This window comes from Xiphophorus couchianus, chromosome 7 (genome assembly GCF_001444195.1).
Source record: "Xiphophorus couchianus chromosome 7, X_couchianus-1.0, whole genome shotgun sequence".
NCBI classification, from domain to species: domain Eukaryota; kingdom Metazoa; phylum Chordata; class Actinopteri; order Cyprinodontiformes; family Poeciliidae; genus Xiphophorus; species Xiphophorus couchianus.
In genome coordinates this window covers 36,869,662-36,879,853 of record NC_040234.1, presented here as the reverse complement: position 1 = coordinate 36,879,853, position 10,192 = coordinate 36,869,662, and the positions used below count along the sequence as shown (strand labels likewise).

At 44.4% G+C, this 10,192-nt stretch overlaps 1 protein-coding gene across 21 annotated transcripts in view; it reads left to right on the top strand.

The window, feature by feature from the left end:
* Positions 1 to 10,192, top strand: part of lrrfip1a (leucine rich repeat (in FLII) interacting protein 1a) — a 33,799-nt gene that overhangs the window by 13,511 nt on the left and 10,096 nt on the right. For 5 of the 21 annotated variants that reach the window (XM_028022208.1, XM_028022195.1, XM_028022186.1 and 2 more), the window contains 15 exons: positions 1,470 to 1,511; positions 1,652 to 1,702; positions 1,814 to 1,849; positions 3,099 to 3,152; positions 3,223 to 3,264; positions 4,154 to 4,213; positions 4,477 to 4,554; positions 5,057 to 5,119; positions 5,218 to 5,289; positions 7,160 to 7,258; positions 7,581 to 7,604; positions 7,724 to 7,849; positions 8,935 to 9,006; positions 9,218 to 9,388; positions 9,886 to 9,978. In XM_028022208.1, coding sequence (XP_027878009.1) covers positions 1,470 to 1,511; positions 1,652 to 1,702; positions 1,814 to 1,849; positions 3,099 to 3,152; positions 3,223 to 3,264; positions 4,154 to 4,213; positions 4,477 to 4,554; positions 5,057 to 5,119; positions 5,218 to 5,289; positions 7,160 to 7,258; positions 7,581 to 7,604; positions 7,724 to 7,849; positions 8,935 to 9,006; positions 9,218 to 9,388; positions 9,886 to 9,978 — 1,083 coding nt within the window. Of the gene's footprint in view, positions 1 to 1,469; positions 1,512 to 1,651; positions 1,703 to 1,813; positions 1,850 to 3,098; positions 3,153 to 3,222; positions 3,265 to 4,153; positions 4,214 to 4,476; positions 4,555 to 4,642; positions 4,841 to 4,892; positions 5,120 to 5,217; positions 5,290 to 5,474; positions 7,259 to 7,580; positions 7,605 to 7,686; positions 7,850 to 8,934; positions 9,007 to 9,217; positions 9,389 to 9,885; positions 9,979 to 10,192 lie in introns of those variants that run through there. The other 16 variants (XM_028022196.1, XM_028022191.1, XM_028022198.1 and 13 more) reach the window with 14 other exon arrangements.

The window sequence follows — 10,192 nt, the reverse complement described above, 5'->3', positions numbered from 1 at the left end:
AACAGCCTGCGTGTGCCGAGTTCCTGATAATCCCCGTTAATCCCTTAAATGGAAAATATGGATTATATTAAATCAAAGTCAGACTGTGGATGGTAATCCAGTTATTTGAAGGAGTTGGGTGTCTGGCTGGATTAGAGCCACCATGACCATCTGCTGCAGAGTGATCAGTTTAGCTAACGCTAATGCTAACGCTGCTGCTGCTGCCGGACAGACGGACGCTTTTATTGGTCAGATTAGCAGATTTTCATCCTGCAGTTTATTAGTAACACGTCCAAATCAGCTCTTTATCCTGATTGGTTGAAAATAATCTGCATGGAGTCACTGACTTCAAACATTCATTCCTACTGAGCATGCACAGGGCGACAGCGGAGAGGAAAACTCACCGTTAACAGGAAGTACAGACCTTGATTGTTTTGTTTTTTCACAGTTTTTTTCTAAAGGTTTTTTACACAACATGCAGCAAGATTAATCTTAGCACAGTTCCATTAACCGCTAGTAATGGAGCTAATTTTTAGCTGAGCACTTTAGCATTATTGCTAGCTTTAAAAACATTTAGCACACTTAGCTTCCCCAGATCAATTCTGAAGCACTAATTTGTTCGGCTGTTTTGTAAACCTTCAGTTGAATAAAGTTCAACGTTTGTGTTTCGGTTTTTGGTTATTTACCGTTCAGAATTCGCCAAATAGACGTTTATATTCATGCTCTTATTTTGAAGTTTGTTTATGCAGCAGTTCTGTTTCCTGTCCTCATGTTATCTCATGTGGTGCATCAGATATTCTGTACCCAGAATGCATTGCTTTAGGGCTACGAGGCAAAACTTATGTAAAAACAGCAACAGTTAGCAAAATAACTATAAAACTGAAACCAGGAGTTCAGTTTGTTCCACAGAATCACTTCCTGAAACACAAACCGTACAGGAAGCTGTGTAATGACAAGATGAGCCTGTAGAGGGCGATACGCTGAGTCATTGACTCATGATTGAATTTAGCGCCATAGCATTAGCTACTTGCTAAAAACCGTGTTGGTATAGCATTTCAGTGTTAGCAGAGCTAATGTTTGCTGTTAGTGCTTCAGTGTTAGCGCAGCTAGCTTTGTAGCCATGTCTACCATATCAGTTCCTCTTTAATGAGAGGAAACGACCAGCAGGAGCAGAGCAGCGATGATGTCAGAGCAGCATGGAGTCTGGAGCATGTTGGTTCATTTGGTCTGTGTGAAACTGAACCTGCTGGACTGATTTAAATGAATCAGATATTAATTAATATTAACGTATTAATAATGTGTTAATATTAACACTGCAGTGCTGGAGGATAATCAATCACTCAGCCTGAAGAAGGAAACTTAGAGGCAGAAAGTTTTAATAGCTTCATGTTTCAGATTTCACTGAATCTCCTCTTCCTCGCTCCTCTTCCTCGCTCCTCTTCCTCTCTCCTCTTCCTCGCTCCTCTTCCTCGCTCCTCTTCCTCCTGCAGGAGGACAGTGAGAGGTTTTCTCGTTCTTCGCGGCTCCACACGGTTTGTTTCCTCTTCCTCTGTTTCCTGAACCGTTTCAAACTGAACCCAGTTCTTCCTGCTGTGTGTGGTTGTTCCGGGTCGGGTCCAGAGGGTTTCTCAGAACCGGCCCGTTTCTGATCGTGTCGTTTTGCTCTCCACAGCTGTCTGATGACGATGAGCGGATGTCGGTGGGAAGCCGCGGCAGCGTCCGGGTCAGTACCGCTCTCTCTCTCTGACTTCTCAGCCGGTTCTAGTTCCCAGAACCAAACGGACCTTCTGTCTGATCGACTCGTTTTTCATCAACTTGTTTCTATCCTCTCCAGTCGGATCTGGACTCTGTGGGGGCGTATGGTGGAGGGGTGAGACCTTGTTGAACTTTGACCTTCTCTAATTGTTTGTGGCTGACCCAGCATGTTTGACCCGATTTGACCCAGTGGCTCTGATTCAGCTGTGGGTGGGTCGGTCTGTCAGTCAGACCGAGCTGCTGATTCTGTCCGGTTGTTTCTGACATGGAAACTCAGGAACGTTGGTCAGTTAGGTTCTGGTTCTGACCGGTCCAGTTCTCATGTTTTCATTAGAAAAAGCTTCATTATCTCTCGTTCGCTTCGTCTGCAGCTGCAGAAAAATATCTGCACAAAGAAAACATCATTGAAATGTTATTTTTCTCAGATTCTGCACTGAGTGAGACGGAGAACAAGCAGAAGGGGAGGGACGGGGCAGAGCACGTGATGACATCACGGGATGACATCATGGGATGACATCAGAGTTCTCCAGTCTGGCTGAATGTGGGCGTGTCTAAAGGGGACAGCAGGGGGCGCATCTATTAAAAATGTGGATCAATTTGGATTTGTTAAAATATTATTACAATTTTATTCTCGCATTTATTCAACTTTTATTTTTGTAATATTTCAACTTTATTAGCATATAACTATTTCTCAAAATAAGATCAGTTTTTGTTGACCTAATGCTGTAGAGGCTGATCTGCTCCTAATCCTATAATGATATATTATTTATGTTTCATCCATTTTCTCTTCATTTCTGGTTTTATTTGATATAAAAGGTAAATACTGACTTGATTAAAGTCGCATTAAAACCAGTTTGTTTTTATGAAACCGTAATATGATCAACATCGTTCTGCAGCAGAGAGTGAAACCAGTTCAGCCTCTGGAGAAACAATTCATTCATTCACCACTAGCAGGAGCAGAGCGGCCACCAGGGGGCGGAAGCGGCGCCATCAGATTAATCAGGCAGTAACAGGAGCGTCAGACGACCCATCAGTTGGCAGCGCAGCGTCGTGGAGGAAACTGCTTGGTGTCGTCCAACAGTTTCTCTCTGCATGGTGTCACTGTGGATGATGAATGAATGAATGAATGTTTTCATGTTTCTGGTTCTGCTGTTGAATAACGTTAACTGAGACCAAACTGAGGTGAAGACGGATCCATTTGGGTTCGGTTCAGTCAGACGGTTCTGTTGGAGAAACACTGACGACTAGGGACCCAGAAACAAGCCGGGGAGGGGCTCTGTAATCGTTTCCTGCTGCTTCCTGCATCATGGATGTGATTCTTCTTCTTCTTCTTCTTCTTCACTGTTTTCTTCTTCTTCTCTCAGGGTTCCTCTTTGCACAGGAAGTCAAAGAAAAAGAAGAAGCATAAGCACAGAGACGTGAGTGAGGAAACATCAGAGTGAGACGCAGAGCGATCTGCTCGTCTCATCAGGTGTTTGTCGTTCACAGAAAAACGGTTGCCATGACGATTACAGCGCGCTCTCCAGCAGGGTCAGTGGCTGCGTGACAAACTAACGCATGACGGGAACAAACGTGACGTAAAACACGCTAACTGCATGTAGAGAAACCACATCTGTTTTTGTGGTGATACTTTAGAAACATATGCAAGAAATTCTGACTTTTTTTTGTCATTAAACTTTTTATAAAATCTATATGTAGAAGAAAAAACATGAGAACAAATAACAGACACATTCATCACACAAACCTTTTCATTCTTTAAAATCTTAAAAATAGCTCAGTTTTTGTTCTTCTCCACGTTGATCAGCCAAGGCAGCGCTGGAGAGAAACACTGCCACCTGCAGGTGGGAGTTGGCATCACAGACTCAACGTTTTCCACCATTTTTAACATTTGAAATAAACTCACAGCGATGCATCAACATGAAAAAAGGCAGATATCTGTTGATTTTTTTTGTGAATCACCACAAACTGAAGGAACTGATTTATTAGTGATTGTTTCCAGAATCTGATAAAACCCTAAAGCCACAGAACCGATACCAGAGATAAATCACAGAATCATCAGCAGACAGTTTGACTTGCTGCACCTTATTGGTGCAGAAAAGAATGAAAGTGGAGAAAAGGCAGGAGATATGAACCAGATAGAAAGCTGAGCTGCTTCCATGAATCATTTTAACTTTTCAGAAACATTTGAACAGAATCAGGATTTTTTTGACTCTTTTCCTTCCTTTCTGCTCTGGCCTGTCGGCGCTCTGTCCTGTAAATCACATGTACACTCCAGGTTTAATCAGGTCTAACTGTTCAGTGATGCTGAAGCTTTCAGATCCTCGGTCTCCATGGCGATTCCCGCCTTTTCTGGGTGGTTGGGGAGCCCGCAGCATCACTCTTTTCTCAGAGCCTTCCGTGTTTCCCTGTTTGGCCTCAGAGCTCCAGGCTGAGCGATGACAGCAGGATGTCCCGATCGTCCAGACAGGACCTGCAGCCGGTGCGTGGTTCTGTTCTGGTTCTGTCCTGGTGTCGTGTTTTCTCCTCTAACGGCGCCGTGTGGAGCTGATGACTGCGGCTCAGAGTATTTCACCTGATATCAGTCTAACCAGCATGCTGCATGCTGAGAGATGGCAGAGGACATATTATATTGTCTCTTGCATGAGTTCTGGTTCTGGTTCTGATAGCTTCTGCTGTGGTTTGAGTGCTGAAACGCTGCGATATTCCTGATGGATCTCTGGTTGCTTCACTTCCTCTCTCCAGTCTTCCTTCACTTCCTCCGACCTGTTGGATCTCAGCGGTCCGTCCAGGAACCCCGGCTTGTCTTTCAATGGCTACCAGGTCCGTAAGCTAACGGTAGCTACCAGGTCCGTAAGCTAACGGTAGCTACCAGGTCCGCATGCTAACGGTAGCTACCAGGTCCGCATGCTAACGGTAGCTACCAGGTCCATATGCTTACGGTAGCTACCAGGTCCGTATGCTAACGGTAGCTACCAGGTCCGTATGCTAACGGTAGCTACCAGGTCCGTATGCTAACGGTAGCTACCAGGTCCATATGCTAACGGTAGCTACCAGGTCCGTATGCTAACGGTAGCTACCAGGTCCGTATGCTAACGGTAGCAACCAGGTCCGTATGCTAACGGTAGCTATCAGGTCCGTATGCTAACAGTAGCAACCAGGTCCGTATGCTAACACTCAGAGTGAAGTTCTGATTGGACCCGTCTCTGCAGTTTTAGGTTGGTTCTAGCTCCGTTAGCCGTTAGCTAGCCAGCGTTTGGTGACCATCTAACTCTCAGCACTGATAACATCGTGTATGTGGTTCTGCCGATCCGTTCCCCTGCAGAGTTCTCTGTACGACGACGGTCTGAGTCTGTGCAGCGGCTCCCGCAGAGTCTCCGCCTCTCACGTAAGCCAGCAGAACGGGTCCAAACGGGTCCAGTCTAACATCTGGGAGGGTAATGCAGACAGACTGACAGAAGTGTATGTGGTGTGTTCTTCCTGCAGCCTGTGGAGTACAGTAGCTACCGCAGCTCCAGAGCTTCCAGCAGGGCCAGTTCGGCCCGGACCAGCCCAGTGGTGAGAGCCACCGGCTTCTCTAACCAACCGGCTCCGTTTGAGTTCATGCATGGGTCGGTCTGCTGCTGTGCATGCTGGGTAGAAACAGTTCAGGCACTGCTAACTGAAAAGCTAGGTGTGCTAGCCCTAAAGCACCAATCAGAAACATTAGTTCTGCTAACGATAAAATGCTAACCAGCATCGTGTTTAGCAAAAGCTAATTCAAAAACGCCAACTGCTACAACCGTAGAGCAAAAATTTAACTTTGACATTATAATTTACAGGTTCCAGAAAACCCTTAAATATTTAATTCACGTTTATATCTGGTTCTCTGTTTGTCAACTAAATATTTAGTTTCAAGCTAAAAGTGTATTAGCAAGTTAAATATTTAGCATGATGTTAAATATTTGGCACACTAACTGAATATTTAGTTTGGAGATAAATATTTAGCTGAATAATTAGCTACGTATTTAGTTGGAAGTTAAATATTTGGTTTCAAGCTAAATTTTTAGCTCCAAACTAATTGTTTAGTTTAAAGCTAAATTTAATTTCTCGCTAAATATTTTTGTCTGAGACTAACTAGCATGGAAGCTACATGAACATTTGAAGCTAAGTGTTTAGCATCGAAGCTGAATATGTTGTTGGTAATCTAAATGTTTAGTTTCAAACTGACATTTGAATTAAAATAGGGCTTTGTAGTAAACCTGCATTTTATTCTCCTACAGGCTAAATAACCCAAATTATTGCGGTTAATTTCTGACCTTTATGATTGGCTTCCCGCAGAGTTCTGCTTTATCACACCTGGCTCAGGTGACTGACGGCAGGAACCTACAGTTTGAGTCCCGGCCCTTTAAGAAACGCCTGCAGGAGGAATGAAGGCTTCATGTCCTTTAGTTTCACTTTTTTTTCTTTTAGCTGTTTATTAGCATTTTTCACATTTGTTTACATACATAATGCGTATGAACAATTCACATTCAACATTAAATAACATAAAACTTTTGCTTGGGAGCCAGTCCTCTGTGACCTTTGCCCCCTCCAGTTTGTCCAGTTCTTTCTCTGTTTTTGGTTGCTCTCTTTTGTCTTGATTATTGTTCATTTCATCCATTTTTCTTCCGTTTGTGCTTCAGAGTCTCAAACCATGATTTTTCCATGTGGACTCCTTCATATCCGCCTGATGTGTTTTCCACATATCGAACGTCTGCAGTCATCATGCTAAGCTCTGATTCCCGCTTTTCTTTTATATACTTAGTTGAATGTTTCCTCAGCATCAGATTTTGATATTGAGTAAAAATGATTTTCATTTTTGCTGCACTGAATGAATTTATCAGTTTGAATCACAGACGGATCCCACCTGATGTATCTCCTGTAATAGTCTCTCAGTTGCAGGAATCTGTGAAATTCATGATTATGTAAATTATACTCGTCCTTTCTGAAAACGTCTTTCTGAAGGGCGCACCATCCTGTGACAACTCGGTTATTAATCGAAAACCTTTTATCAAACATTGCTAGTTTAACTTTTAAACAAGTCAGTTTGTGTGCGACATCTGGAGTTTGCTTTAATACCTGAGGCTAAATAAACCTCAGATATAGTTGACCAGTATAGAAGCAGATGGTTAACCGTTTCCTCTGCTGAGTGGACCAGGTGTGGAAACGCTGCCCCCTGCTGGCAGCTTCCAGTAAACTTCAGTGAAAAACAAATATTTAATTTTTACTTTCAGTTCATATCAGACTGGTCTGTCCTGGTGAACCAGTGTGTGTGTGTGTGTGCCCTGCATGCACCACATTGCTGTGTTTTTCCCTCTCAAGATGGAAACAGCCAGTTTGTTAGTAACTCTGTCCTTGTTGACGTCCTGCTGGGTTTTTCGTTGTCTCCCCCTGGTGGCCGCTGCAGGAGAACTGCGGCTCAGTCGCCAGTTTTGTTAGGAGTGCGTTGAGCGGCAGCGCCCCCTCCAGGCACCTGGATGACGTCACCATCCCTGACTTCCCTGAAGTGAGTCCCCGGCTCCGGCGGGACAGCAGGGTGTGTGTGTGTATGTGTGTGTGTTTACCATCCTGACTGGATGACGTTCAGGCGTGTTGGAGCGTAACACCACCTGGGGTTTATCTGGGATCTGATTGGACGCTCTGAAGGTGGTTTCTTTAACTGGAACGTTTTGAGTTTTTGGTGAATTTGCTGCTCGTCTGGTTGGACCTAGAGCCTCTTCATCGTCCTGATGTCTGTCTGTCTGTCTGTCTGTCTGTCTGTCCTGATGTCTGTCTGTCTGTCTTGATGTCTGTCTGTCTGTCCTGATGTCTGTCCTCTGTCTCTGCAGGTGGAGGACAGAGACTTTGACAAGGTGAGAACCAGATCTGATTGGAAACTTGATCTTCATCTATAGTTTTTCAGACTCCGTCTTTCTGCTCCTGCTCTGATGTCAGAGTTTCTTCTTCTCTGGTCTGGTTGTTTCTGCCTCAGGGACCTCGAGCCGCTTCGGCCCTTACGGCGGCGACCCTCGCCTCGGTGGGCGGGACTTCCTCCCGGCGAGGCAGCGGGGAGACGGCGCTGACGGTGGACGCCGACGGCTCCATCCGGGAAATCAAGGTAACGCCTTCTGGGCCGGAGTCGATTCTCAGACCCGGCTGGAGAACCCAGAAGTTCAGGAAACTGACTGCGGAGCGTTTCACTGCAGGAACCAGGAAGTGACCGGATTTGGTCAGAAATCGGACCGGTACCGATTCACCCAGAACCTTCAGGGCTTCTGATTGGTTAAAGGTTTCAGGTTTGGTTTAATCTGAGCTGGAATAACTAAAGTCAGGATAAAACCCAGATAGAATCACATTGTTTGGTTCTGATACCGATCCGAACTCATGAAAGTCTGACCAGATTTTATTTTTCTCTCCATTTTCAAAGTTCTGTGAAAGTAAAAATAAAATGTCAAGATTGAAATATTATCAAAATGTTTCTCTTGATAAATGTATTTATCAAAGGGAAGCATAAAAAGTATTTCTATAAAATATTTCTTTCATTTCTCCAGCAAACAACCAACAGAGAGGAAAATAAAAATATTTTAAAGATTTTTTCTTATTCATGATGGAGGTCATGGCTAAGAAAAAATATTTTAAATTATGAGGAAAAAGTCACAATATTACCAGAATGCTGTGATATTAGCAGTAATTTTAGTGGTAATTTTATGATCCTCTAATGAACCATGAAAATGAGGAATGTTGAGCAGCTCGTTAAATTATACTTTGGTTTCATCAATAAGGAAATATTTCATCTTTGACACATCAGCATTAAATTCACAAACTTCTTCAAAAATCGCTGAGAAATAAAAAAGTAGATGTAGAGAATGATCTGGTTGGACGTTCGTGACTTTGTTTGGCGGTTCTGCAGTAAAAAGTTCTGGAAACTGAACAGATTGAAAATCTGATCCAAACGGAGTGAAAAGTTTCTCAGGAGGAACCAGAGAAACGTTTCAGCAGGATGAACTTCAATCTGTACATGAAAAGATTTTCTGCGGTTTACTTCAGAGGAAACGCTCCGTCAGGCTCGGTTCTGAGACAGACAGACGGACCCTGCTGGTTCTGCTCTGACCTTTTCTCTCCACATCACTTCTGCCGCCGCTGCCGTCACCGTGCTTCACCTTCATCGCTCCTCTTCCTCTCTGCTGCCGCTCTGCCCACCAGGAGATCCATGAGCTGAAAGATCAGATCCAGGATGTGGAAACAAAGTACCAGCAGAACCTGAAGGAAGCGAAGGTACCAGCCTGAAGCGTTGCTAACTGACTGAGCTAGCTTCAGCTAAACAGCTTCATATCTGCAGCACAAATTAGAAACTACAGGAACTTCCTCCGGTTTGTGTAGAAACCGCTGATCTTCCTGCTGAAGCTGCATCTTCATCTCTGCTCTGCGCTCGTCTGCTCAGGTTTTACTGGTTGATGTCACTTCCTGCTCTTTCCTTCTCCACCAGGAGGCGCTGGCGGAGGTGGAGGAGAAGTACCGTAAGGCCATGGTGTCCAACGCCCAGCTGGACAACGAGAAGAACAACCTGATGTACCAGGTGGACACGCTCAAAGACTCGCTGATGGAGCTGGAGGAGCTGCTGTCCGAGTCGCGCCGCCAATACGACGACAAGCTGAAGGTGATCAGGACGGGTTTTTGTCCTCACCGTGAATCTGAAGCCAGGATGCTTTCCTTCTCACCATGAAGACAAACTGGAACCCGGTGTCAAACCCGGTGTCAAACCCGGTGCCAAACCCGGTGCCAAACCCGGTGCCGCCGGAGCAAGGCGAGGCTCCAGCCCTCCGTCTGCGGTGGCACGCTAACTCACAAGTTAGCCAAAACCGCTAACCAGAAACATTACTTCCTGCTATCACTAAAGTGCTATACCTACACTGTCATTAGCAGAAGCTAATGCTAAAGCGCTAACTTCAATTCAGATTATATCTGCCCTTAAAGGCTACAACCTTCAAGCACCAATTTAATTTTGACATAATTCACATTTTCTAGAATGGCCTTAGATTGTAGGTTTATCTGCTTATCTTCTTCTCTACTGTCTGATTTTTGTTGTTTTAAATAAAGTGGGTTAGCTCCAGATGCTAGCTGCGGTTTCCTCACCAGCTCTGCTGTTCCCTGCAGGAGTTTGAGCGGCAGAAACACAACCACAGCGTTCTGCAGTTCCAGTTCGACGAGCTGAAGGAGACATTGAAGCAAAGCGAAGAGCTGCTGAACGTGAGTGCTCCTCCTCTTCCTCCTGCTCCTCTTCCTCAGGGATCCACACAGACAGGACCGCTTGTAAAATTACACATAGGACTTAAATTAAAAGCTTTGAATATAACTAAATAACTAAATATTTATTTAACTTGGAACTATGAAATGTATAAATGTATTAATAACAAGGTGGGAGTATGTCTTCAACATGGAGCCCATTTTTTCTCTAAATTAT